This window comes from Toxotes jaculatrix, chromosome 2 (assembly GCF_017976425.1).
Source record: "Toxotes jaculatrix isolate fToxJac2 chromosome 2, fToxJac2.pri, whole genome shotgun sequence".
NCBI classification, from domain to species: domain Eukaryota; kingdom Metazoa; phylum Chordata; class Actinopteri; family Toxotidae; genus Toxotes; species Toxotes jaculatrix.
In genome coordinates this window covers 5,297,089-5,324,990 of record NC_054395.1, presented here as the reverse complement: position 1 = coordinate 5,324,990, position 27,902 = coordinate 5,297,089, and the positions used below count along the sequence as shown (strand labels likewise).

At 41.9% G+C, this 27,902-nt stretch overlaps 2 protein-coding genes across 6 annotated transcripts in view; one reads left to right on the top strand and one right to left on the bottom strand.

Moving 5' to 3' along the window:
• The window catches only part of LOC121199043 (tumor necrosis factor receptor superfamily member 14-like), a 751,306-nt gene that overhangs the window by 79,057 nt on the left and 644,347 nt on the right, over positions 1-27,902 (bottom strand). The gene's annotated exons all lie outside the window — the stretch shown is intronic.
• Positions 673-21,979, top strand: LOC121198953 (tumor necrosis factor receptor superfamily member 5-like). Of its 5 annotated transcripts, none has more exons than XM_041063369.1 (9): positions 673-1,485; positions 2,567-2,660; positions 3,069-3,194; positions 3,641-3,796; positions 6,500-6,587; positions 6,694-6,866; positions 6,985-7,016; positions 7,143-7,201; positions 12,097-12,358. In XM_041063369.1, the coding sequence occupies exons 1-8, from the start codon at positions 1,333-1,335 to the stop codon at positions 7,179-7,181; spliced, it is 861 nt and encodes a 286-aa protein (XP_040919303.1). In that variant the 5' UTR covers positions 673-1,332; the 3' UTR covers positions 7,182-7,201; positions 12,097-12,358. The 5 variants fall into 5 exon arrangements, 4 of the variants coding, with proteins under 4 accessions (XP_040919303.1, XP_040919286.1, XP_040919295.1 ...); XM_041063352.1 differs by lacking the exon at positions 12,097-12,358 and adding an exon at positions 7,320-8,455; XM_041063361.1 differs by lacking the exon at positions 12,097-12,358 and adding an exon at positions 7,317-8,455.

The following is a 27,902-nucleotide window of genomic DNA, read 5'->3' as shown; positions in this document are numbered from 1 at the left end:
CTGTGACATTCAGACCATGACTGATTTGTATTAAGGCCCAAAGTGAACCAAGAAAACATTCCCCACACCATCACACCACCACCACCAGCAGCCTGGACTGTTGACACAAAGCAGGTTAACTCCATGGATTCATGCTACCATCTGCAGCCTCAGCAGAAATCCAGACCTATCAGTTCCTAATTCAGAGTTCCTGTCCTAATTTAAGATGGAAAAGTGTAACACACAAGCTTCCCAACGTCCCAGCATCATAAATAAACTCTAACTCTAACTTCAGGATCACTGTTAACCTGTCCTAACTTTCTCTTTGCTACCACTTAACTGTCTTGGTTAAACAATGTGGCTGCTTTTCTATTATTTTATTGACAGATCATGTACCCAGACTTGGATGATTCCAGCCTTGGTGAGTCATAGAAATATTTCATAGTTATTCTCCTATCTGTATATGAGACATGAATATATGTATGTGATTGGTGTGTAAGGAGGAGCATCTGCAGCAGATTTCTTCTCGCACAGATTTCTTCCTTCCTTTTTGAAAGTGAGGGTTTTCAGTGACCGCAGTGACTGAAAACTGCAGAGCAGACCAAGTTACACACCAGTGACAGTGAGTACACTTTTTTGTTAAACCACAGGATATTATCCCACTAAGGTCAGTATAATTGTTATTGTACTGGTGAAAACTCGTTTCAACTTTATTTTTTCAGTAAATGAAAATTCAGAATTTTTCTTTCATCTTTCCAGATCCTTTCAAACTGAAAGTGTTTCCTGTAGTGTTGCAGCTCATTTTAAAGATAAAAATAGACATAATATATACAAGTAGACAGTCTGAGACAGAGTAGAAGACAGCCTGAGACAGCAGCAGTCTAATTGTTCTCTACCTGCAGAGTGCAGGTCTATACTGATTTTGTTAATTATGTTTTTCAAAGTAAGAGAACGACTGGAACTCTGTAAAAGTTGCTCTAACCTGTTGTTCAGTTGTGGAAACTTTCACTTTCAGTTGAACTTTGGATCATTGAATTATTTTTGGATCAAATTGTGCTTCATCCTGCTTCACTCATCATGTTGATCAGTCTCATGAGATATCAGAGCACAGATAATCAGTGTGAGCTGTGCTGTGTGGACAGAGGCTACAGAATGAGTCAAGATCTCAGCCGTTTTACCAGCTACCAGGAAACAAGCTGAAGTTGGAATAATGTCAACTCTGATCAGAGCAGTGAGCTGTGAAATCTGAGTCCAGTCCAACTCCAGGTTCAATCATCCTGTGTCAACCAGGTTAACCTTAATCTGTCAGCCACAGTAACCAGGTTACCTGCTGGTTAGTGCAGTTTTTATCTGATGTCTTTTTGTCTCCAGGTCTTCTCGTCCTGTTTGGGATGTTACTCACCTCGTCCCAAATCTCAGTCATGGTGTCTTCATCTGCTGAAAACTACCAACCTGCCATTTAAAATGACTTCTACAAGAAAACCTGTGACAGCTGCATCTCTGTTGGTAAAGTAGTTTATTGCAGAAAATGACAGGAAGCTTGTATTTGTCAGGCAGTAATGTATAAAGCACATTGCTCCTCCTCTCCAACATTTCTGATTTCTGACTCTTTCTCTCTCTGTCACTCATATACAATCATTTCAGAGTCCAAAGAAAGAAAATGCAAATATCACCTGATAACTTGAAGGTGCTTCTCTGTTTGTCAGAGGCTTCATCAGCTTCAACACCTGTGTGGGTGACAGGAAGTGGTAGTGGGAGTCTGTTTCAAAAATATAGGTGTTTGGAAAGTTTGTCATAGGTTACAATGGACTTTCCAGTGGTGGGATGGTGGAGCACTTTTTCCATTCAGGAAGAACTTTTCTCTTCCATTTTCCTTCATAACCAGGGCTTCATTTGAATTTGAAAATAAGTTGACTTGTTGATGTATGAATGTTTTTTGATTCATTTTAAAGATTAGAGATGCTGCTTTCAGTAATTTTTTTTTCTCCAAATGTATTGATACTAAACATGTGGTAAATCCAAATTAGACCAAACTATGAAATAACAGCACTTCCTTTGGTTCCCAGCAACACACCTTCTAAGTATGAAGTCCATTCAGTTCAATTCAGTTTTATTTATATAGCTCCTTCCACAATCAAAATTGTCTCAAAGTGCTTTACAGAGACACAGAGCCTGACCCCAGGCTCTTCTGAATTTAAATAACGGGATGGATTTATTTATTTATCTATGAAGCCAGATGAAACAGATCAGTAGCCATACTTCAGGCATGTCTTAAAGGCATAAAGGCCTGAATGACTGGTAACTTTACATCCTCTTTATCTTCTTCTTCTACTGATCTTCCTCTTCTTCTTTGGTCCTAGCTGACCATCATCCTCTGCCCTCAGGAATCTTCTCTCTCTCCTCCATCAGCGTCCTCCTCCACTCACCTTCCCTCCTCTTCTGGTAGTTGTTTTCCACCTCATGGTGTCTGTCAGTCATGTCTTTAATCTTGCCATTCTTTGTTTGAGTCATTCAGGACACTTCTTGATCATGTCAACATTTCAACCAGGCTTCACTGAGACTAAAAACTTTGTCTTATTCTTCACAGATACTTATGATCAAAGTCTTCAGTGGAAATACCCTGACATGTCATCCAGCAGAGTATCAGATACAGAATGAATGCTGTCCTATGTGTCCTCCTGGTAAGATCCTACTGAATGTTAAAGGGACATGTGACTGTGGTAGTGACATATGGAGTCTTTGTGATGCTGCCAGGTATCAACCTGACTTAGCAGAATCCAGCACTTGTGTGCAGAAGAGTGGCGTCAGTTTCTCTCCCATGGTTGGTGCCGTTTATGTTGACAAGTGAAATGTGTGGGTGAAGGACCTGCATCTGACTGAGTTTGACTCCAACAGTAAAAGAACAGGCTGGAAGTTTCTCCAACTTTGGCTCCACCTGCTTGTAGTAATAAGAATGACACTGTAGTAGACAGCAGAGCATGTCACTGTGACTAACTCATAACATGAGCTTTACCCTCAACATTAAACCTTTTCATTCAATACAAACATTAAACTGAAGGAAATTCAATTGTTGCTTTTCTTCTCAACAGGAAGTCGTGTTAAAACAGATTGTACAGAGTTCAGAAGTACTTCCTGTTTGCCCTGCATGGATGGATCCTTCATGAATAAACCTACTGGACATAAACACTGTTTTCCCTGCGCAATCTGTGATGCAGGTAGATTTCTGTCAAGTCCCACAGTGTCAGAGCTGAGATGAGTTTGACAGTGTCACTGTGAATATGCAGAAATTTGATTCATTTTGAAAAGCTTACTTCACATTACTGAAGACATCTGAAATAATGTGAGACCAGAGAAGACACTACAGTGTCACAATGGCCTATTAAATTAGTAAGTCAGTCTGTTTTTAGTTTTTATCAGTAATGATAGAACTGTCTATGCAGAGCTCAGTTGTTTTCCTTCCACAGTGAAATCAGATTTCCACTGGGTGGTCTGTACGAGCAGTTTTATTCTCCACTTAGTTTTTATTCTGTCATAAAACCTAAAGATCATCTTTAGTTTTTCTGACATCTAGTCAGACAAACACTTTGCTAGTGTCTCTCTAGTAGATGAAGCAGAATAGAAGTTTAGTGTCTGTATATGTAACCTGTATATGTGTTGACAGGTTCTGGTCTGAAGATAAAGACTTCATGCACAGCAACTTCAGATACACTTTGTGAACCACTGGAAGGATTCTACTGTATAGACTTCACAGAGAACCACTGTGTGGCAGCACAGAAACACAGCAGCTGTCAACCAGGACAATACATCAGGGAGAAAGGTTGGTTTTCTTGTGCTGACTTTAAGATGATACTGTAGCTCTGGTTTGACACTTTCAAACTATAACAAACTGTAAAAGTCACAGCTTAGAGCAGCTCAGTTGAGCATCCAGTCAACTGGTAGCTGTGGGTCACTTTCTCAAAGTCTCCATGGTAACAGTTGACCACACACACACCTGTCAAAGTAATAAGCTTGAATTGTTGCTGTGACATGAAGGAAAGATATAGTGGGAGAACATGACTCCTGAAACTGATGTGATGTGATTGATTGGTGTTGTTGGAACTACAGAAACACTCAGGCCAACAGTCTTTGGCAGAGCACAGACACTGACTTACAGAGAGCAAACACATCAGACAACAGACAGGTTGGATTTGGGCCTGCTGTCATGTGACTCATGGAATTAGCTTTAATTAGCAACAGGTGATTTGACCTGCTGATAGTGAGGTTTAGCATTTTAACATCCAACAGCAACAGTTAGCAACAGCTAACAATGAAAAGCTGCCACCTGAATGTTTTGTTAACGCAGGTCTGTATTAGCGTTGGAGTTGAACATATCTGTGTTTTCATACTTACACACTCTCATTTTCACTCATACGTGCAGTGAGGTGCTGCAGTGCAGAGCCAGCTGTGGTAAAACAGAGCAGCTCTGCAACACGAGCAGACTGAGGTGACAAAACACAGAGCAGTGCAGTAAGAAAAGAATTTTGATCGGCTCAAGAGGAATTTCCTGATTCAAGAGATGATGAATGAAGATGTTAACAAAGAATGATTAGCTTTACTAAAAGATTCGACCGATCTGCCCCTTTATTCAGAAAATACAATATTTGATCAGTTTCCAGTATGAATACACATCAGACTTTTACTGTTTTCCAGAGTTTTGTACATTTTCCTCAGACATTCACTCAGACTCCACCAGAAACTTGTATTGTATGGACTTCACATGTATAGTTGGACTTCCCTTAATCAATACTCACTGAAACACAGATAATCATCTCTTTGCAACAATCTGCTTCCACCTCTACCATCAATATCTGTATTATCCTTATTCAGAAAACATCTGAAACAGACCTTCATTAGCAAAAATTTAAAACATCTTCTGGATTTTCATGGTAATGCTTCCCAACTTGTGAACATAAACTTTTGTAAATTGTACATTTCTATCAATTTTGTGTTGCTGCTTAGATTTTCAAACTTGAATGAATTACAAACTCTTTTTTATTTTTCTCCTTTTTTAAATCTATTGATATTTATACACTGGAGGTATGTCAGTGGGCCATTTCACCCTCTCCTGTACAATGTTCAAACTTTATTATTTCAATTTTTTCAGGGTTTTTTCATACAAATCATCAAATTTGCCTTAGCTGTGCTGATCCATTAGTGCAGTACACAGAGGCTTTGCAGTCACACTGAGGAATGTTTAGAAAACTCATGACATTTTGTCAGTCTCAACATTATCAGTCTGACCTGTGGGCTGATGGATCCATGTGGGCCCAGAACCAAAAGAGCTGCTCTGGCACAGTGGACAGTCCTCACCTTTTGGTCTGTTAGTCTTTGTTCACCTGTCTCTTGACAACCTGTCTTCACACACACCTCCTCTTTTCTTGGGAGTGACTGAGGCCATTGAAACAGATGGAAGCAGCTCTGAAGTATTTGACTGTGTGCTCTGTAATCCATGTACTGTACCACAGTCTACCCATCTGCCCACACACCACTACACCACTGGTTCCAGAGCCTCGTGCTTCTTTAAGCTGATGGTCTGGTAGAGAAACAGGATTTAATGTTGCCCCCTGGTGGAATCCAGAAATAATTTCCCTGCATCACTGAGTGTAGAGTTGAACGGGCCATTTGTTGGTACAGTTCACATTTCAGCTGTTGGTGTCCCGTGCTCACTGATACCTGCCGTGCTGCAGCCCAAACACTGACATCAGACAGGACATGGTGCCACAGCTCCATGTCTGGTGAGGGAATTGTAGGTTAGAGTCACAGACAGCAGCTTCTTCATCCAGTCAGGAAAGTTGCTGTGACTGTGGCAACATGAAAATATCCACAGAGACAGATTGCTCTGTGAGATGAAGGTGAGGGAGCTGCTACACTTGCAGGAGCTTTGTGGACGACACTGGTTCAAGAGCAGACAGAAGCAGAGGAATCTTGTTCTTTACTTTCCTGCTTTTCATGTCAATACAACCATTACCAGACAAAATGGATGTTAAACTGAGCAACAGATAAAGTTTACAAGTGTTAAAATGCAATGAATGGAGCTTCTTGAAGATCTGGTTGTAAACATAAACATCTTGTGGTTAACTGCATGAAGCACTGATGCTAATAATATGTGGATAATCTTGTGTCAAACAGTAGCTGCTTTGGTTATGAAGCTGCTGTGATTTCTCCTTTCCAGTCAATCTAAATCCCATCTTGCTGTGCACTTATGGGAGAAGAGCTGCACTGGAACATTTCATCATAGCTCACATAGTAAAGACTGAACAATCATTTTGGAAACTGAAACAAAGAAATGTTTTTCAATGGGATGATTTTTCAAGTGTTGGATTCAAAAATCTCAGTCATCAAATGCTTTGTTAAATCTACTGAATGGAAATCAGACAGGTCTGATGAAATGTGATGAGTCATATAACACTTTGATCCTTTCATAATATGAGATGTTCACTAGTAACTACTTTCACCATGGATATAATGTGTGTTTGTACAGGAACAGCCCTCAGAGACACTGTGTGCTCTGACTGCAGTGGGGGAACATTTTCAGATGGGACATTTCCATCTTGTCAGCCACACACACAGTGAGTCAAACTTCACATCACACATGGACACACCTGCTTTCTTACAACTGCAGTGGATTTGTTGTGTCTTTACTTTGTCCTGTAAAATGTCCTTCTGTCATTCCAGATGTCAATCAGAAAACCTTCAGCTGATAAGAGCAGGAACTGCTTCAACTGATGCTGAATGTGGACCACACAGTTCACATGGGGCAGTGATTGGGGCCAGTGTTGGAGTTGTGTTTATTTTATTAATTTGTATAATTTCCTTTGTAGCCTGGAAGAAGAAACCACGTCTAAGAGGTGAGATCTGTGTGTAGTCAAAGAAAATGTTATCATGGTTTAATGGATGATAAAACTTTCTGCTGAGTCATGATGTTGTTGATTAAGATGTTTTTCATTGGTTTTGTTTTTATTTCAGGAAACAAAGGAAATGGAAGCAGACAGACAGAGGTATGTTTGTTACTCTGTTTTAAAGTGTGTGTGTGTGTGTGTGTGGATGCACTGTGGTAGATGACAATACTCTGTTTATCTAACTAATTCAATTATGTCATTTATTTATTAATATTTGAACCAAAGGAGAAACACAGCTGGAGCAGAAAAACCACTGACAGTTGAAGAGTGAACAGCAGCAGCAGGTGAGACAGCAGTGTTTTCTTCCTTGAAATCTTCATTGACTGAGGACTGTCTGACTGAGCTGACATCTTTACACATGTAGCTTTCTGCTTTAAGTAAACGTATTTCTGTCCTCAGCAGGAGACGACCTGGACATCAGCAGATAAACACTGTCTGTTCACTGCAGAGTTAATGTGCTGTAGAATCCAGTTAGAATCCCGTTGGGTGCTGGATCATTGTCTTTGCAGGGACCAGAAATAAAACAGCTGCTGTGAGACAAAGTGAAGTCGTCCTCTACAGAACTGCTGTTCTACTCTCTGGACCTTCACTGATCTTCTCTGGTGGACAGAGACAGCTCTCAACCTGGACTTTATCTGTCAGGACATACAGCTGGAGCTGAGGACAGTGTGTCCTTTACTCCATCAGTCTCCTTCTTGGTCTAATAGCCCTTACATAGCCTGGAGGTGTGTTTGGGGTAATTGTCCTGTTGAAAAACAAATGATGGTCCAACTAAGTGCAAACCAGATGGGATGGCATGTTGCTGCAGAATGCTGTGGCAGCCATCATCAAGTCATCATCATTTTAAACCACTTATCCAGGGCCTGGTCGCGGGGGCAGCAGTCTAAGCAGGGATGTCCAGACTTTCCTCTCCCTGGACACTTCCTCTAGCTCTTCCGGGGGAATCCTGAGGCATTCCCAGGCCAGCCGAGAGACATGGTCCCTCCAGCGTGTCCTCGATCTTCCCCGGGGCCTCCCTCCTTTTTTAAACAGCACCCCTCCTTGAACTGCCACCTTATCGTGGTGGAGGGGTTTGAGTACCCGAATGATCCTAGGAGCTATGTTGTCGGGGCTAAATGCCCTGGTAGGGTCTTCCAAGGCAAACAGGTCCTTGGGGACGGGCCAGACTAAGAGCGGTTCAGAAGCCTCCTATAATTACAAATGGAACAACTGTTACGTCGCCCGGTATGGCGCAGCCAGGGCCCCACCCTGGAGCCAGGCCTGGGGTTGGGGGCAGAGCCCAAAGGAGCAACGTGGGGGGAGGAGGCTGGAGGAGGCGTAGGGGGTCGGTGCATTGTGAACTTGCAATAGACTTGAATGTACTGAAGCATGCACTTACATGAAAACTGACTGCATGTGAAATATTATTGTGCTATATGTTGATATTGATCTCTGTAGAACACATATCTAATATATATATATTAGAATATGAATTTTTTTCACTGTGTAGTTATCAATACTCATCTCTTTCCTTGTCTGTTATAAAACAATATACTGTACATTAGACGAGAAAGTTTATTTTCTTCTCTACATTTTTGCGTGTGTGGTGTGTGAATGTGTTGCTTGTTTTTCGATTCAGTTCCTCCATCTGTCTATCTGTCTGTCTGTTGATCTAATCTAATGTAAATCCTGAAATGTGTCTTTCCTAATGAAAAATGAGGCGCATTCTGGAAACATTCAGTTAGTAATAACTATAATTTGTTGTGTGCACACAAATGGAAGCTATTTCATACAACTCTTTCCTTTTTTTCTTTACAACTATCAAATGGAAACGTGTACATTAGAAATTTACAGTAATGCTGCATGACAGCATACTCTCAGGAAACCTGGCAGTATGTTACCAGTGTAACTGCCAAAGCACTACCACTGTAATTAACTGTGTGTGGAGAGTCAGGCAGCACCACAGTCACCTTGAGGAGCCTCTGTGCTGTCCTCAGCCCTTAGTCAGCTGGACTATCAGCACACTGTCACTGACATCTGGTGGCTGAAAAGCAAGTTTACCAGTAAACTGTGGGAGTGTTTATTGAATCTACTAACACAACAACATGAGCAGGTTACAGATAAATAGAAGAGTAAAATGAATGAATCCATTTTATCACTGAATGTAAATGAAAAGATCATTTCAGTTTTTCATTTCAGTGAAGATGATTTTTTCTTCTCTTCAGCGATTAGACCTTTGACTTATTTCTACTTTTTGACACAAGGTGTGTAATTGATTTATGTTGTGTCTCAGGGAACCACCGTGAATCACATTCCTTTTATAAATGAGCTTTTATTTATGAAAACCTTCTAAAACATTTCTCCACACACTATAATAAAATAGACCATAATAAACACAAAAACAGACCTTGATAACTGGACATGTGACAGCTGGTCTGTGAAACAGTGAACGTGTCTCATAAGGTCATTTTTCCCTTTAAAGGTTAAACTTTAGAACAATCTGTGTTCATTTATCAAACATTCTTATGACCAAAACCTGGCTGTTCTCCACATTTCTCCAGCCATTACTCAGAATCACAGACACATTGTTTTTCTAATAACATTCAGTTTATTCAGTGAATGTGCACAGTGATTTCAGTACGTTTCCTCCTTTTAAGCAGCCACAGGATCTGTAAATAAGCACACAGAAGACTTTACCTCAAAAGGAAAAGTGACTAACAGCCCAAAATGTTGTGTTACTGCAGGATCACTTTTTTCAAACAGTCCTTTACTCTTTATCTGCAACAACTCTTACATTTGTTTGTTTGTTTGTTTGTTTGTTTGTTTGTTTGTTTGTTTGTTTGTTTGTTTGTTTGTTTGTTTGTTTGTTTGTTCTGTTCTGCATAAACCTGAGAACACATACAACCTGAGATAAATTTGAAAACTTTTAGATTTTCAGAGGCTACACTTTAGGACTATAATGTTTTATTTATGTGGCTATGTCGCCATATCACTGCTTCCTCCTCACCCTCTGTTGTTCAACATGTGTTTTTCTACACCAGTTCAAATGGTGGCTATACAAAACAAAATAACTGAAAGAGTATAAATGTGTTGTTTTACACTGATATTGCACTTTAACAGAGTAATGTGGAGGTGAAGGTGTAAAGAGGTGGACTGTTTGGAGAACACAGCAGCAGGTGAGCAGGTGTGTGTGGTGATGATGACATACCACCAGATGCACCTCCCCTTTCTTCTGCGACCATGGCTGTGGTTCTCCTGAGCAAGGCTCCGATCCACCCCAGCTCCCCGGGCAGCCCCGCCACTCCCTATACGCAGAACACGCACTGTGCGTAGGGCCCCATGTTTGCAGAGGGGGGCCCCGTTTTGAGTGAAATCATGTATAAAACACGTTGTGGGGGGAAATGTATTTATGTATGTATTTATTTATATACGATTATTTCATATTGATAAAATATATTAAAACATTGTATGTATAACGTATATTAAAACATTATTAATGATAACCACCAAAATAATAATAATAATAATAATATATTAAAATGTTTAATATTTAATATTTACCGGCTTTCACCGCTGCACACAAACAACAGCAGCCGCTTACCGGCGGAGCTGCTCTGTCCATGCAATGTCGGACTTTTTAAACAGAAAAATGAGACGAAATAAAATTGTAGCCTTGTATTCCCGCAATAAACGGACTCTAAGAGCACGGAACACACCGCAGCAGCGTTCCTAACATTAGCTGCTCCGGTCCTCTATCTGTATCAGCAGCGACCAGAAATCGGCAATGAAGTCATCAGCCAGCGGCAAAATATGCTAATACATGCTAATTAGTGCAAACATCCAAGTAAAATAGTGAGAAATTTACTTACTGAAAAAACTGCAACACAGACTCCTTCGACAGTCGGTTAGTACAGTCTACACTACAACAAGCCATACAGTCACAAAAACCTATCCGAACATTGGCAAACAAACACGGACACTGCAGCCCCTGTCAACCGCTGGAGGTAGCCGGAGGCCTCTGGATGTAGCCGCCTAGCCCAGCCGATGCTTTAGCAAAGAGCTAACTGTCAGTCCTGTCTACGGACTGTCACTCAACGTAACCACGCCCTAATTTATTAAGCCTAAATAACACTAAAACAGTTGTGGTACAAAAAAATTCACCCCCCTCACAGTGTTCACGGAGGTGGAAACTATCAATCGAGACCAAAAACAAAAAATGTACCAGGCTGTAAATATGTTTTTTTAGGCTGTTAAGTTGGCTATTTTAACATGGCGATCAATGGAGAATTGCTCACTTCTGGAGCCAGCACCCAGCGGCAGCCGAGGAACTACAGCTTTTTGAATGAGGAAGTGATCCTCACTGCTGAAACCTACAACTGGCCCCCTGAGTAAAATGCGCAAATTGCGTGAATGATTCATGCAGCCCACCACTGCGCAATATGAGACGCATGATGAGCACCCTTAAGGGAGAATAATTTCCCCCGCTTGAGGGATCAATAAAGTAATAAACTTAAATGAACTTAACTCTGACTTTATTTATCTGGCTACGAGATCATTCATGTAAAAGTAACATTACAAGCATCATCATCAGAACCATGAATAAATCACTTATGATGATAATATGTGACACATGAAATACAAAGGTGATATTCAAAAAGGTGAAATGTAAACTTCATGATCACATGACTAGAACAGAAAAGAAATACTAGAAATGATTTAGAGTTGATAAAGACAGATTAAAGATAAACTGTAAACAAGTCCAAGCATTCGTTCAGTGATCTGATTGACATGATGCTGCATATTTCCATTTATATATTTGTTAAACAGAGAATAATGAGACTTATGGCTTAACCAACTACCTTATTTGGTTTATTGTATAACCAGTGTATTCTGTTAAAGTAATACAAAAACTAAGCAACTGCAGATTAATTTATATTTATACAAGAAAAGATGAAATAAAATATCAGAAGAAAACAATGTACAGTTTTATAATATACACATTGAAATATCTGTGCAAGACTTCTCACAGTAGGTAAATGTCTCTGAGTATCCAGTGTGGAGTCTGTATGTGCATCTGTGTGTATGTGTGACAATGATACGGTCAAAACATTTGGACAGTCAGATAAGCAGAACACGTGCTGAGAAATGAAAATGAAAATTTTACTTTAGCCTCAGTGTGTGTGTGTGTGTGTCCACTCAGCTCCACCTCCTGATGACATCAGCCAGCACACCTGCTCCTCATCTTCCCATCAGCCCACAGTTTAAACCCTGGTTCTCCAGTCAGTCCTCACCACATGGTTCAGTCCATCTTTGTGGTGAAACCTCAGGCCTCTCAGTGTCCAGAGCTCTGGTTATGTCCTTGTGTTATCTGCTCTTCTAGTTCATGTCTCCTGTGGCCCAGGATCATACCATCCTGTCTGCCTGCTGGTTCCCTCCAGAGTCAGTGTTCTGCTCTTTGGCTCCAAAGATAAACATTAGTCTTTATTCTAATGATCCACGGGTCACATATTAAAGCCTCTGTTATGCCAAAATTGTGTCATAACAAACAGTGGTTCATCATGACCCAGAAGCTTCCACCTAATTTAAATCCAAAGACTGGTTCATCACAGTAACAGTTTCCCTCCTTAAACCAGCTACTTTTCATGATGTCTCAGAAAATTGTTAGCTACCAAAAACATGCTACATGATCTTGTTAATGCTCCTTTTGTGTAGATTTTGTAGTTGGAGCCTTATTGACGTTAGTATTAGGAGATCTGAATTATAGCAAATTAATTTCTTTAAAGTTTTAGAAAAACATTCCCAATAAAATGTCAGACATCCACACAGGCTGTTTGATCCCATTTCAAAGTGTTTCTTAAAGCATAAGGCTGCTGTTAGTCTGTATTTTTCTGGTTTGGAAAACAGTGAATATCACCATCCTCATCCTTTCAGAACATTGGATCATGTTCATTAATCACAACAACACACACACACACACACACATATCATGGACCCAGACTTGGGTGTGTCCAGCCTTTTGTCCAGAGACAATAACCTACTGTGGTAAGAAGAGACGTCTCTTCCTCTTTGATTTTGTTCTAATTGATGATCTTTTTTTAGCTTTAACTGCTCAAGCTCTGCTTGCCTTGACTGCGACTGCAGTTCACTTCATACAAAGAGTAGTAACAGAAACAAACTGACTAAAATCAGTCTTGATCTCTAAAAGCTTTGCACAGTACTGTACAGCTGTGTGTGTCATGTGTTTGTCACATTTGTCCATGACCGACTGACTGACCGTCTATCAGCTACAGCAACATAAGAAAACCATGACTTACTGATCAGGAAATAAAATCTATTTTATCATTTATTACATTAATTATGACGACTGTCAAGCTCCTCACTGTGTTATTATGTAGAAAAGGATATTTATTATTCTTGTGGAGCATGAATTTGCTGTTTTGCAGAGTTTTCTAATTATTGTAAACTGTTCTGAGAATCAGAATCTGAATTTCTAACAATCCTCCCAAACAAAAAAGAAAACCTGTAACATGTATACTGAGCAGTTTTCCTTTGATCCATGTAATTATATTTGTTACTTTGTTCTGCACAGCACCATCCACCACCAGTAAACTCATTGCTTATTCATGACAGTTCAGTGTCCACACTTGCTCGCACAGATAAGCCTTCACAAACTCACCTTAATCAGGAGAGACTACAAGAAGAACGAAAGAAAAGGAAAACATTTGCAGAAACTTTATTGTGAACAGGTAGATTCAACCCCAGCGCTTAGACCCCAGCAGGAATCCTATGGATCAGAAGGAAATTTCAAGACACTGATGGTGGTGATGAAGAGGAATGGAGCCTGAAGTTGCTAAATCTTCTTAGAAGGAGACTTCTGATTGGAGGGTTTGATGGGAGAGGGCAAGGCATCCATGCTTGAGATGGTGAAAGGGGCGGAGATGGTTTGCAAATTGTGGTGGAGCTGACATGACAGCTGAATGACAGCAGAGAAAGGTTTGACAGCTTCCGAGTGATTTGCTAAAGATGAGCGTGTCAGGTTGTGGTTGAATGAAGATCAGAATGAGCTGGTGGAGCTTAAACTGTAAACTGAGCAGGAACTGTACTTGTAACTTAGAGGGACTGCACAGGGAGAAAGTTTTCCTCACTGAACTTTGGCTAAGCTTAATTTTGGAAACAAACCCAGTCTTGGTGTCAGTAGCAACATGTTAGAAGACTTCCTGACTGATAGAAGCTTATGGTCTGTAGTCAATGGTTTGGTTTCTTTGGCTGGAGAGAACAATGTGATGGGGGCCTGGCCATCAGATCCTGAGTTTCAGCTTCAGCAGGTCTGGAAAAGTCACAGTCTGTTTCCAATAATGTTTTGTCCGAGGTGAAAAGACTTTCACATGAGCCAATGTAAAAAAGTCTTCACTCTTCTCTCTTCAGGATGATGTTCATATGTGCAGAGACTGACACAGCACGTCCTCTGAGCTCACTTTAAATCTGCAAACAGAAGCATTATTTTGTGACACCACATCTGATCTGGAAGCCAGCCATGGTCCAGAATCACACAATTTTCTAATTCCATGTCACTGTGAAACAGGAACAGCAAAAACAGTCTGTAAGTTTCAGTTCTCAGTTAATGCTGAGGTCTATAAAACAAAGATCACACACAACAACTTGTGATTAGTGTCACTGATGTTATTTTGTTGATGTACTGTGACATTTGTGTGTGTATTTCACTGGGGGAGTAGTTCAGCAGATTCCAGGATGTTTCTCATGTGTGGAGTCTGTTTCCTGGAGCCAGAATAAATATCATACACATTCATCCAAATCAATGGAGACTGAGTGAGAGTGTTTTTATTCATTCATCAGCAGAGCTCTGTGTCTGTATCTCTAGTCTATAAGAGTGTTATACTAACTCAGTGTTTTTCTCTCTGAAGTACAAAGAGTCACATGCTGCTCTGTGGTGGATTTTTCCATCATTTCCCTTCACTTTCAACTTCTTCTTTGTGTTTAATGAACTGAAAACAATTAAAGTTTCATGTTGAACTTTATTCACAAGAAAAAGCTTCAAACTGTCCAGTGAAATGTAGAAGTGTGTAATTACACATGTTATATAACACATGTGGTTACTTCAGCATCACAATCAGGAACATTGCTGCCGTCATCACCATTAATTGTAAACATCACTTTGGATGCGACTGAACCAAACTGTGAAGTTTGATGCTCATGTTTTCATCAGAAACTTGTTTTGTCCAAATGACTGAACATAAGAAAATGAATGAATGAAACACAATCTGATGATTTTTATAAGGATGGAGAAACCATCATGAAATAATATGACCTTAAACAGTTTACAGCAGAATTACAGCCTCTAATTTTCAAACAGAACAGATGAATTATCTGAGCAGGTCTGAAGAAGGCGTCCAGAAATGATATAAAAGAGTTACAGAGCTCTGAAGTTCACTGAACTCACTGTCATGTTGATGAAACCAGTCTGAGACTTCAGCTTTGTGACATGGAACATTATCCTGCTGGAAGCAGCCATTAGAAGATGGTGAACTGTGGCCATGAAGGGATGAACATGGTCAGTAACAATACTCAGACTGTGACATTCAGACCATGACTGATTTGTATTAAGGCCCAAAGTGAACCAAGAAAACATTCCCCACACCATCACACCACCACCACCAGCAGCCTGGACTGTTGACACAAAGCAGGTTAACTCCATGGATTCATGCTACCATCTGCAGCCTCAGCAGAAATCCAGACCTATCAGTTCCTAATTCAGAGTTCCTGTCCTAATTTAAGATGGAAAAGTGTAACACACAAGCTTCCCAACGTCCCAGCATCATAAATAAACTCTAACTCTAACTTCAGGATCACTGTTAACCTGTCCTAACTTTCTCTTTGCTACCACTTAACTGTCTTGGTTAAACAATGTGGCTGCTTTTCTATTATTTTATTGACAGATCATGTACCCAGACTTGGATGATTCCAGCCTTGGTGAGTCATAGAAATATTTCATAGTTATTCTCCTATCTGTATATGAGACATGAATATATGTATGTGATTGGTGTGTAAGGAGGAGCATCTGCAGCAGATTTCTTCTCGCACAGATTTCTTCCTTCCTTTTTGAAAGTGAGGGTTTTCAGTGACCGCAGTGACTGAAAACTGCAGAGCAGACCAAGTTACACACCAGTGACAGTGAGTACACTTTTTTGTTAAACCACAGGATATTATCCCACTAAGGTCAGTATAATTGTTATTGTACTGGTGAAAACTCGTTTCAACTTTATTTTTTCAGTAAATGAAAATTCAGAATTTTTTTTTCATCTTTCCAGATCCTTTCAAACTGAAAGTGTTTCCTGTAGTGTTGCAGGTCATTTTAAAGATAAAAATAGACATAATATATACAAGTAGACAGTCTGAGACAGAGTAGAAGACAGCCTGAGACAGCAGCAGTCTAATTGCTCTCTACCTGCAGAGTGCAGGTCTATACTGGTTTTGTTAATCATGTTTTTCAAAGTAAGAGAACGACTGGAACTCTGTAAAAGTGTGAGCTGTGCTGTGTGGACAGAGGCTACAGAATGAGTCAAGATCTCAGCCGTTTTACCAGCTACCAGGAAACAAGATGAAGTTGGAATAATGTCAACTCTGATCAGAGCAGTGAGCTGTGAAATCTGAGTCCAGTCCAACTCCAGGTTCAATCATCCTGTGTCAACCAGGTTAACCTTAATCTGTCAGCCACAGTAACCAGGTTACCTGCTGGTTAGTGCAGTTTTTATCTGATGTCTTTTTGTCTCCAGGTCTTCTCCTCCTGTTTGGGATGTTACTCACCTCGTCCCAAATCTCAGTCATGGTGTCTTCATCTGATGAAAACTACCAACCTGCCATTTAAAATGACTTCTACAAGAAAACCTGTGACAGCTGCATCTCTGTTGGTAAAGTAGTTTATTACAGAAAATGACAGGAAGCTTGTATTTGTCAGGAACTTTTTCCATTCAGGAAGAACTTTTCTTTTGCATTTTCCCTCATAACCAGGGCTTCATTTGAATTTGAAAATAAGTTGACTTGTTGATGTATGAATGTTTTCTGATTCATTTTAAAGATTAGAGATGCTGCTTTCAGTAATTTTTTTTTCTCCAAATGTATTGATACTAAACATGTGGTAAATCCAAATTAGACCAAACTATGAAATAACAGCACTTCCTTTGGTTCCCAGCAACACACCTTCTAAGTATGAAGTCCATTCAGTTCAATTCAGTTTTATTTATATAGCTCCTTCCACAATCAAAATTGTCTCAAAGCGCTTTACAGAGACCCAGAGCCTGACCCCAGATCAGCACTTAAGGCGACAGTGGTAAGAAAAAACAGGAAGAAACCTTGAGCAGAACCTGGCTCATATGGGGGACCCTCCTGCTGATGGCCGGGCTGAGTGAAAGGAGGAAAAGGAGGAAGATAGGACAGCTGGGAATGGAGGAGAGGGGGAGAAGGACATACTGTAGAATAAGCTTTTATGGAGATATGCAAAGGACAAAAAGGCAAACACACAGAGACAAACAGACACATGCTGCCTCCTGTCGTCCAGTTTCTGCTCCATAGCCCTCCTTATAGCCAACATTAGCTCTGCTCTGCTCACATTATCATTACTGTTTTCCTCATTAATCATGCATCATTTCATCATGAGCGACTCATCCTCTGTTAATCAGTGTGAACTTTATTGACCTGACCCAAGGATTAACATAGTGCCAGCAAGCTTAGCTAATATAGTCACACACAAAAGCAGCTGAATGCTGCTGAGTGATAGTAACCATAGTAACAGTGTGAGAAGACGAGCTTGGTTCAATTCATCATTTACTGAGCAAAAGATTAAAAAAAAGAAAAGAAAAATTATTTATAGAATCACTTTCATTCTGGACACATCCCAATGGAGATCTCTGCTCATCCCAAACACATTGTCTATCGTCCCCGATACGAAGGGACATCGTTAGTCTCAAGTCCTACTGAACCACAAACTGTAAAGATGTAGGAAGTAATAATAAGGAGACTTTATTTTGAAATCCATAGTGAAACAAGTGGAAATAATGCATTTAAATGATGGTTTGTCAGCTCTTTTACCAAAACACTGAAGAAAGAGAAAGAACTCCTCTAATTCATTGTTGCACATTTCTGACGTCAGTGACTCATCAAAGACAGTTAATAAGAAGAATGATCCAAATGGATGCAGCAGAACCACAGATCCTCCTTTTTAGTCCCAGAACATCACTAAGTATCAGCTCATCAGGTTCCACACTCATCTGGGTAACTTGGCAGAGTCCTCCCTAGAACAGGTCTTTGAAACATGAGTCCATGTCCCCTTTGTGGGAAGGTCCAAAGGACTTTGTTGTCCTGAATATGAAGAAAGGGATAGATTTATTTATTTATCTATGAAGCCAGATGAAACAGATCAGTTAGCCATACTTCAGGCATGTCTTAAAGCATAAAGGCCTGGATGACTTGTAACTTTACATCCCCTTTATGTCCTCTTTATCTTCGTCTTCTCCTCCTTTCTCTTCTTCTTTGGTCCATCATCCTCTCCCCTCAGAAATCCTCTCTTCTCTCTCCTCTCTCTCTCCACCATCAGCGTCCTCCTCCACTCACCTTCCCTCCTCTTCTGGTAGTTGTTTTCCACCTCGTGGTGTCTGTCAGTCATGTCTTTAATCTTGCCATTCTTTGTTTGAGTCATTCAGGACACTTCTTGATCATGTCAACATTTCAACCAGGCTTCACTAAGGCTAAAACTTTGTCTTATTCTTCACAGATACTTATGATCAGAGTCTTCAGTGGAAATACCCTGACATGTCATCCAGCAGAGTATCAGATAAAGGATCGATGCTGTCTTCTGTGTCCTGCTGGTAAGATCCCGCTGAATGTTAAAGGGACATGTGACTGTGGTAGTTACATATGGAGTCTTTGTGATGCTGCCAGGTGTCAACCTGACTCAGCAGAATCCAGCACTTGTGTGCAGAAGAGTGGCGTCAGTTTCTCTCCCATGGTTGGTGCCGTTTATGTTGACAAGTGAAATGTGTGGGTGAAGGACCTGCATCTGACTGAGTTTGACTCCAACAGTAAAAGAACAGGCTGGAAGTTTTTCCAACTTTGGCTCCACCTGCTTGTAGTAATAAGAATGACACTGTAGTAGACAGCAGAGCATGTCACTGTGACTAACTCATAACATGAGCTTTACCCTCAACATTAAACCTTTTCATTCAATACAAACATTAAACTGAAGCAAATTTCAATTCTTGCTTTTCTTCTCAACAGGAGGTTACGTTCAATCAGATTGTACAGAGTTCAGAAGTACTTCCTGTTTGCCCTGCATGGATGGATCCTTCATGAATAAACCTACTGGACTTAAACAGTGTTTTCCCTGCAGAGACTGTGATGCAGGTAGATTTCTGTTCATATTTCAGTCAGTTGTTTCCTCCATCTCTTTTTCCTTCCACAGTGAAATCAGATTTCCACTGGGTGGTCTGTACGAGCAGTTTTATTCTCCACTTAGTTTTTATTCTGTCATAAAACCTAAAGATCATCTTTAGTTTTTCTAACATCTAGTCAGACAAACACTTTGCTAGTGTCTCTCTAGTAGATGAAGCAGAATAGAAGTTTAGTGTCTGTATATGTAACCTGTATATGTGTTGACAGGTTCTGGTCTGAAGATAAAGACTTCATGCACAGCAACCTCAGATACACTTTGTGAACCACTGGAAGGATTCTACTGTATAGACTTCACAGAGAACCACTGTGTGGCAGCACAGAAACACAGCAGCTGTCAACCAGGACAATACATCAGGGAGAAAGGTTGGTTTTCTTGTGCTGACTTTAAGATGATACTGTAGCTCTGGTTTGACACTTTCAAACTATAACAAACTCTAAAAGTCACAGCTTAGAGCAGCTCAGTTGAGCATCCAGTCAACTGGTAGCTGTGGGTCACTTTCTCAAAGTCTCCATGGTAACAGTTGACCACACACACACACACCTGTCAAGGTAATAAGCTTGAATTGTTGCTGTGACATGAAGGAAAGATAAAGTGGGAGAACATGACTCCTGAAACTGATGTGATGTGATTGATTGGTGTTGTTGGAACTACAGAAACACTCAGGCCAACAGTCTTTGGCAGAGCACAGACACTGACTTACAGAGAGCAAACACATCAGACAACAGACAGGTTTGATTTGGGCCTGCTGTCATGTGACTCATGGAATTAGCTTTAATTAGCAACAGGTGATTTGACCTGCTGATAGTGAGGTTTAGCATTTTAACATGCAACAGCAACAGTTAGCACCAGCTAACAATGAAAAGCTGCCACCTGAATGTTTTGTTAACTCGTCTTTGAAGACAAGGAGAATGATTAGCTTTGCTAAAAGATTCAACTCATCTGCTCGTCTCTTCACAAAATACTACATTTGATCAGGTTTCAGTGTGAACACACATCAGACCTGTGTGTTCATGTATAAATATGTACATTGAACTCATGACTCATTTCTTAGACCTGTGGCTGATGGATCCATGTGGGCCCAGAACCAAAAGAGCTGCTCTGGCACAGTGGACAGTCCTCACCTTTTGGTTCATTAGTCTTTGTTCACCTGTCTCTTCACAACCTGTCTTCACACACACCTCCTCTTTTCTTGGGAGTGACTGAGGCTATTGAAACAGATGGAAGCAGCTCTGAAGTATTTGACTGTGTGCTCTGTAATCCATGTACTGTACCACAGTCTACCCATCTGCCCACACACCACTACACCACTGGTTCCAGAGCCTCGTGCTTCTTGAAGCTGATGGTCTGGTAGAGAAACAGGATTTAATGTTGCCCCCTGGTGGAATCCAGAAATAACTTCCCTGCATCACTGAGTGTAGAGTTGAACGGGCCATTTGTTGGTACAGTTCACATTTCAGCTGTCGGTGTCCCCTGCTCACTGATACCTGCCGTGCTGCAGCCCAAACACTGACATCAGACAGGACATGGTGCCACAGCTCCATGTCTGGTGAGGGAATTGTAGGTTAGAGTCACAGACAGCAGCTTCTTCATCCAGTCAGGAAAGTTGCTGTGACTGTGGCAACATGAAAATATCCACAGAGACAGATTGCTCTGTGAGATGAAGGTGAGGGAGCTGCTACACTTGCAGGAGCTTTGTGGACGACACTGGTTCAAGAGCAGACAGAAGCAGAGGAATCTTGTTTATTACTTTCCTGCTTTTCATGTCAATACAACCATTACCAGACAAAATGGATGTTAAACTGAGCAACAGATAAAGTTTACAAGTGTTAAAATGCAATGAATGGATCTGGTTGTTTTGATCCTTTCATAATATGAGATGTTTACTAGTAACTACTTTCACCATGGATATAATGTGTGTTTGTACAGGAACAGTCCTCAGAGACACTGTGTGCTCTGACTGCATTGGGGGGACATTTTCAGATGGGACATTTCCATCTTGTCAGCCACACACACAGTGAGTCAAACTTCACATCACACATGGACACACCTGTTTTCTTACAACTGCAGTGGATTTGTAGTGTCTTTACTTTGTCCTGTAAAATGTCCTTCTGTCATTCCAGATGTCAATCAGAAAACCTTCAGCTGATAAGAGCAGGAACTGCTTCAACTGATGCTGAATGTGGACCACACAGTTCATATGGGACAGTGATTCTAATCAGTGTAGTTGTTTTATTAATTTTTATAATTTCCTCTGTAGTTTACTTTGTCTGGAAGAAGAAAACACATGTAATAGGTGAGATCTGTGTGTAGTCAAAGAAAATGTTTTCATGGTTTAATGGATGATAAAACTTTCTGCTGAGTCATGATGTTGATTAAGATGTTTTTCATTGGTTTTGTTTTTATTTCAGGAAACAAAGGAAATGGAAGCAGACAGACAGAGGTATGTTACTCTCTCTCTTTGTATGTGTGTGTGTGTGTGTGTGTGTGTGTGTGTGTGTGTGTGTGTGTGTGTGTGTGTGTGTGTGTGTGTGTGTGTGGATGCACTGTGGTAGGTGACAATACTGTATTTATCTAAGTAATTCTATTATGTCATTTATTTATTAGCATTTGAACCAAAAGGAAACATCAGTGAACGTTGGAGTATGAACAGCAGCAGCAGGTGAGACAGCAGTGTTCTCTTCCTTGAAATCTTCATTGACTGAGGACTGTCTGACTGAGCTGACATCTTTACACATGTACCAGAGCTTTCTGCTTTAAGTAAACGTATTTCTGTCCTCAGCAGGAGACGACCTGGACATCAGCAGATAAACACTGTCTGTTCACTGCAGAGTTAATGTGCTGTAGAACCCAGTTAGAATCCAGTTGGGTGCTGGATCATTGTCTTTGCAGGGAACAGAAATAAAACAGCTGCTGTGAGACAAAGTGAAGTCGTCCTCTACAGAACTGCTGCTCTACAGTCTGGACCTTCACTGATGTTCTCTGGTGGACAGAGACAGCTCTCAACCTGGACTTTATCTGTCAGAAATAAGGACATACAGCTGGAGCTGAGGACTGTTGCTGGGTCAGCAACAATCAGGGCTCAAAACCTTTTTTCTCTGCTATTTTGCTTCAAAGAAGGAATTTAACTGTCACTGTCTTTGAGGGACTTTTTTGAATAACTGACTTTGTGCTTTATAATCATGTTGAGGACAGTGTGTGTGAAAGACAAAGCCTCCGTGTGTGTCTTTCTGGTACCTCACCTGGTCCACTCAGCTCCACCTCCTGATGACATCAGCCAGCACACCTGCTCCTCATCTTCCCATCAGCCCACAGTTTAAACCCTGGTTCTCCACTCAGTCCTCACTACATGGTTCAGTCCACCTTTGTGGTGAAACCTCAGGCCTCTCAGTGTCCAGAGCTCTGGTTGTTATGTCCTTGTGTTATCTGCTCTTCTAGTTCATGTCTCCTGTGGCCCAGGATCATACCATCCTGTCTGCCTGCTGCTTCCCTCCAGAGTCAGTGTTCTGCTCTTTGGCTCCAAAGAAAAACAGCAACGTTATTCTTCTTCTTAAATCCAAACAGTAGTTCTTCACAGTAACAGTTTCCCTCCTTAAACCAGCTACTTTTGTTTGTGTAGATTCTGTAACTATGACCACGACTTAATGCTCCTTTTGTGTAGATATTGTAGTTGCAGCCTTATTGACGTTAGTACTAGGAGATCTGAATTATAGCAAATTAATTTCTTAAATGTTTAGCATGCAGAGGGTGGTTAATTCTGCAGAGAGAGTCACCGGCTGCAGCCTCTCCACCATCAGCCACATTTACACCAGCAGGTGCATAAGAAAAGCATCCTGCATCACGATTCCAAGATGGCGCCGCGGATGGCTGCTGCGGTGTTTCGGTGCGCATTGTTTTGGATTGTTTTGTTTGTTTACCCTGTGTTTTGCTTTAACACCCGACTCACTTTTACCAGAGAAGAGCTCTTAAACATAAGAGAAACAACTCCAGTGGATTTATTTCCCACTTTTCTGGTGCAATCGGCAGGAATATTGGACATTCTGGTCAAAGGTGCCCTCACCTTTGCTCAGGTAGTGAAGCGCCGGAGGAGAGGTAAACGCGCCGGTGCGCGGCTCGTGCGCCTCCGCAGACGCGGGTCCCGCACTGCGCTCCCGGGAATATTTCTCTCAAACGTGCGCTCACTGTGCAATAAAATGGAAGAACTTCAGCTGCTAGTGAGTAAAAACAGAGACTTTTCGGCATCTTCGGTTTTGTGCTTCACGGAGACATGGTTGTGTGGACTGATACCGGACTCTGCGCTGCAGTTGGCAGGCTTCCAACTCTTCAGAGCGGATCGCGACACAGGACTATCCGGCAAAACTAAAGGTGGTGGAATCTGTTTTTATATCAACAGCGGCTGGTGCAACGATGTGACAGTGATCAAACGGTACTGTTCTCCTGACCTGGAAACTTTTTTCATCAACTGCAGACCGTTCTACTCGCCCCGTGAGTTTGCTTCATTCATTCTGGTCGGTGTTTACATACCACCGCAGGCCGACGTGCAGGAGGCCCAGCGCACGCTTGACAACCAGATTCTGTGCGTGGAGCGGACCAACACGGACTCCTTAGTTATTGTCCTCGGTGACTTTAACAAAGGTAACCTCAGCCACGAACTCCCCAAATACAGACAGTTTATCAAATGTCCCACCAGAGAGGAGAACACTCTGGATCACTGTTACACCACTGTCAGTAACGCTTATCATGCTGTCCCTTGCGCTGCACTGGGTCACTCTGACCACGCCATGGTCCACCTGATTCCTGCATACAGGCAGAAATTAAAGCTCGGTAAACCTGTTGTGAGGACGTCAAAGCAGTGGAGCAGTGAAGCTGTGGAGGATCTTCAGGCATGCTTAGACTGTACTGATTGGGATGTTTTCAGGACTGCTACCACCAGTCTGGATGAGTACACAGAGGCTGTGACATCATACATCAGCTTTTGTGAGGACTGCTGTATCCCAACATGCACCAGGGTGAGTTATAACAATGACAAACCCTGGTTCACAGCCAAACTCAGACAGCTGAGGTTGGAGAAGGAAAGGGCGTTCAGGAGTAGGGACAGAGACATGTTTAAAGAGGCGAAGTACAGGTTTAGCAAGGAGGTGAGAGAAGCTAAACGACTGTACTCTGAGAAGCTCCAACACCAGCTCTCAGCCAACGACTCTGCCTCTGTCTGGAAAGGGCTCAGGCAGATCACCAACTTCAAGCCTAAAGCCCCCCACTCTGCCAACGACTCACACCTCACCAACAGACTGAATGAGTTTTACTGCCGCTTTGAAAGACAATGGGACAGTCCTGACACCATCCCCCATGTCACCACCTACCAGCTCCAACCCAACAGCCCCTCCTCCCCCACCACAACTGCATCCCTCTCCATCCTGGAGAGAGATGTAAACAGACTCTTTAGGAGGCAGAACCCCCGCAAGGCAGCCGGTCCTGACTCCATCTCTCCATCCACCCTGAAGCACTGCGCCGATCAACTGTCTCCGGTGTTCACTAACATCTTCAACTCCTCACTGGAGACATGTCACGTGCCAGTCTGCTTCAAGACCTCCACCATCATCCCCATCCCCAAGAAACCAAGGATCACAGGACTTAATGACTACAGACCAGTCGCTCTGACCTCTGTAGTCATGAAGACTTTTGAGCGCCTCGTCCTGACCCACCTCAAGGCCATCACTGACCCACTCCTGGATCCCCTGCAGTTCGCCTACAGAGCCAACAGGTCTGTGGACGATGCAGTAAACCTGGCCCTCCATTTCGTCCTCCAGCACCTGGATTCTGCAGGAACCTACGCCAGGATCCTGTTTGTGGACTTCAGTTCCGCTTTCAACACCATCATTCCGGCTCTGCTGCAGGACAAGCTCTCCCAACTGAACGTGCCTGACTCCACCTGCAGGTGGATCACAGACTTCTTGTCAGACAGGAGGCAGCATGTGAAGCTGGGAAAGCACATTTCTGATTCCCGGACCATCAACACCGGTTCCCCTCAAGGCTGCATTCTTTCTCCTTTACTCTTCTCCCTGTACACCAACAGCTGTACCTCCAGTCACCAGTCTGTCAAACTGCTGAAGTTTGCAGACGACACCACCCTCATTGGTCTCATCTCTGAGGGGGATGAGTCTGCATACAGGTGGGAGAGTGACCAACTGGTGTCCTGGTGCTCCAAAAACAACCTGGAGCTGAACACAGCGAAGACAGTGGAGATGGTGGTAGATTTTAGGAAGAACCCAGTCCCTCCTGCCCCCATCCTCCTGAGTGACTCCTCAGTCAACAGGGTGGAGTCCTTCACCTTCCTGGGAACCCTCATCACCCAGGACCTCAAATGGGAGCTGAACATCAGCTCCCTCACCACCAGAGGATGTACTTCCTCCGGCAGCTGAAGAAGTTCAACCTGCCGAGGTCAATGATGGTGCACTTCTACACCTCCATCATCGAGTCCATCCTCACCTCCTCCATCACCATCTGGTACGCTGCTGCCACTGCCAAGGACAAAGGAAGGCTGCAGCGTATCATCCACTCTGCTGAGAAGGTGATTGGCTGCAATCTGCCATCTCTTCAGGACCCTGAGGCGTGCAGGTAAGATTGCAGCTGATCCCTCCCACCCTGGTCACAAACTCTTTGAGACACTTCCCTCCGGCAGGAGGCTGCGGTCCATCAAGACCAAAACCTCATGTCACAGGAACAGTTTCTTTCCCTCTGCCACCACCCTCATCAACACAGCTCCCCACCCCCTTCCCCCCCCAAACAGCACATACAGACTATGTTACATTAACATAATTCAGCTCTGTACTGTATGCGTTATATTAACGCTCCTATAAGGCATTATTACCTCTGCACTACATCCACTTTGCAACATTGCACATTATATTGTTATTATTTGTACAGACTTCCACTTAGTACTTCCTCTTTCTCTTATTTTAGTATTAAAACTTTCTTTTCTTGTTCAAACTTGCACCAACAACACCATGTCAAATTCCTTGTATGTGTAACATACCTGGCAATAAAGTTTTCTGATTCTGATTCTGATTCTGATTCTGAGAGATGCCACACACCCAGGACATGGCCTGTCTGTCCCCCTCCCATCAGGAAGAAGACTACGGAGCATCTGAGCTAAAACCACCAGACTCTGTAACAGTTTTTTTCCAGATGCTGTGAAGCTAATGAAGTGTACACTTCAGCTTTACTGCACTGTGAACACTGGACTGTAAACATGCACTTTACTGCTGCTGTGCAATTTATCCTTAAATAAGCTGCCACTGTTTTACTGTGTTGTTTTAACCTTATTGTTATTGCTTATTACCATTAGTGGCCAGTATTTATCAGTTTCTTTATTTTTTATTGGTAGTACTAATGCTGCTGTACTGACCCAGAGGACTGTATTTCACTGAGACATTAAAGGATGGAAATCAAAGGGAATATATCATGTTCATTGATCACCACAAGAGGGCAGTATATTACATTATGGCAAAAATCAGATCCTTCATGGGACAGATCACTTCTCTGACATGTACGAAGAGACGTCTCTTCCTCTTTTTTTTAGCTTTAACTGCTCGAGCTCTTCTTGCCTTGTTTGTCCTGACGGCCTGCGACTGCAGTTCACTTCATACAAAGAGTAGTAACAGAAACAAACTGACTAAAATCAATGTTTGGAGTGACCACACTTTAAATCAGCTCCAGTTCTCCTCAGGACTCTCACACACAGTTTTTCAGGTTCTGGGCAGGAAGGTTCTTCCAAGTATTGTGGAGAACTTACCACAGTTCTTTTGTGGCTTTAGTCTGTCTCAGTGTCTCTGTCTCTCACACAAGTGAGACATGGAAACTTGAAGCCTCCAGTGCTGACAATGATCTTTTCAGTGAAGTAGCAGACCTCTTGTGTTCACTACATTTTTTTTAGTGGGAAAACCATGTTAAACAGCAGTTATTATTCCAAGCAGAGTATTTCTGTTTGTCTTAAAAAAAAAAAACTCTGGAGGGATCTTTAATGTTTACACAGTGAAAATACAACAGTCAGCAGCCTGAGGTGTGATGGAGGTTGTTTTGCAATTCCATGTCACTGTGAAACGGGAACAGCAAAAACAGTCTGTAAGTTTCAGTTCTCATTTAATGTTGAAGTTTAGAGAACAAAGATCACACACAACAACTTGTGATTAGTGTCACTGATGTTATTTTGTTGATGTACTGTGATATTTGTGTGTGTGTTTCACTGGGGGAGTAGTTCAGCAGATTCTAGGATGTTTCTCATGTGTGGAGTCTGTTTCCTGGAGCCAGAATAAATATTATATCCATTCATCCAAATCAATGGAGACTGAGTGAGAGTGTTTTTATTCATTCATCAGCAGAGCTCTGTGTCTGTATCTCTGCTGCAGGGTAGAGCCTCAGATCTACACAGCTGCAACTACAATAACACACCTGACTGATGACTGTAGAGTTGCATTGTGGGTAATGTAGGCACCATGTGTTGTTATAGGAGTGTAATACTAACTCAGTGTTTTTCTCTCTGAAGTACA

Bases quoted from the DNA above. Each gene is read 5' to 3' on its own strand.
- LOC121198953 (XM_041063369.1), top strand. From the start codon at position 1,333: ATGTCTTTTTGTCTCCAGGTCTTCTCGTCCTGTTTGGGATGTTACTCA. The intron at 3,195-3,640 runs GTAGATTTCTGT...ATGTGTTGACAG, and splicing joins CTGCGCAATCTGTGATGCAG to GTTCTGGTCTGAAGATAAAG. The intron at 6,588-6,693 runs GTGAGTCAAACT...CTGTCATTCCAG, and splicing joins TCTTGTCAGCCACACACACA to ATGTCAATCAGAAAACCTTC.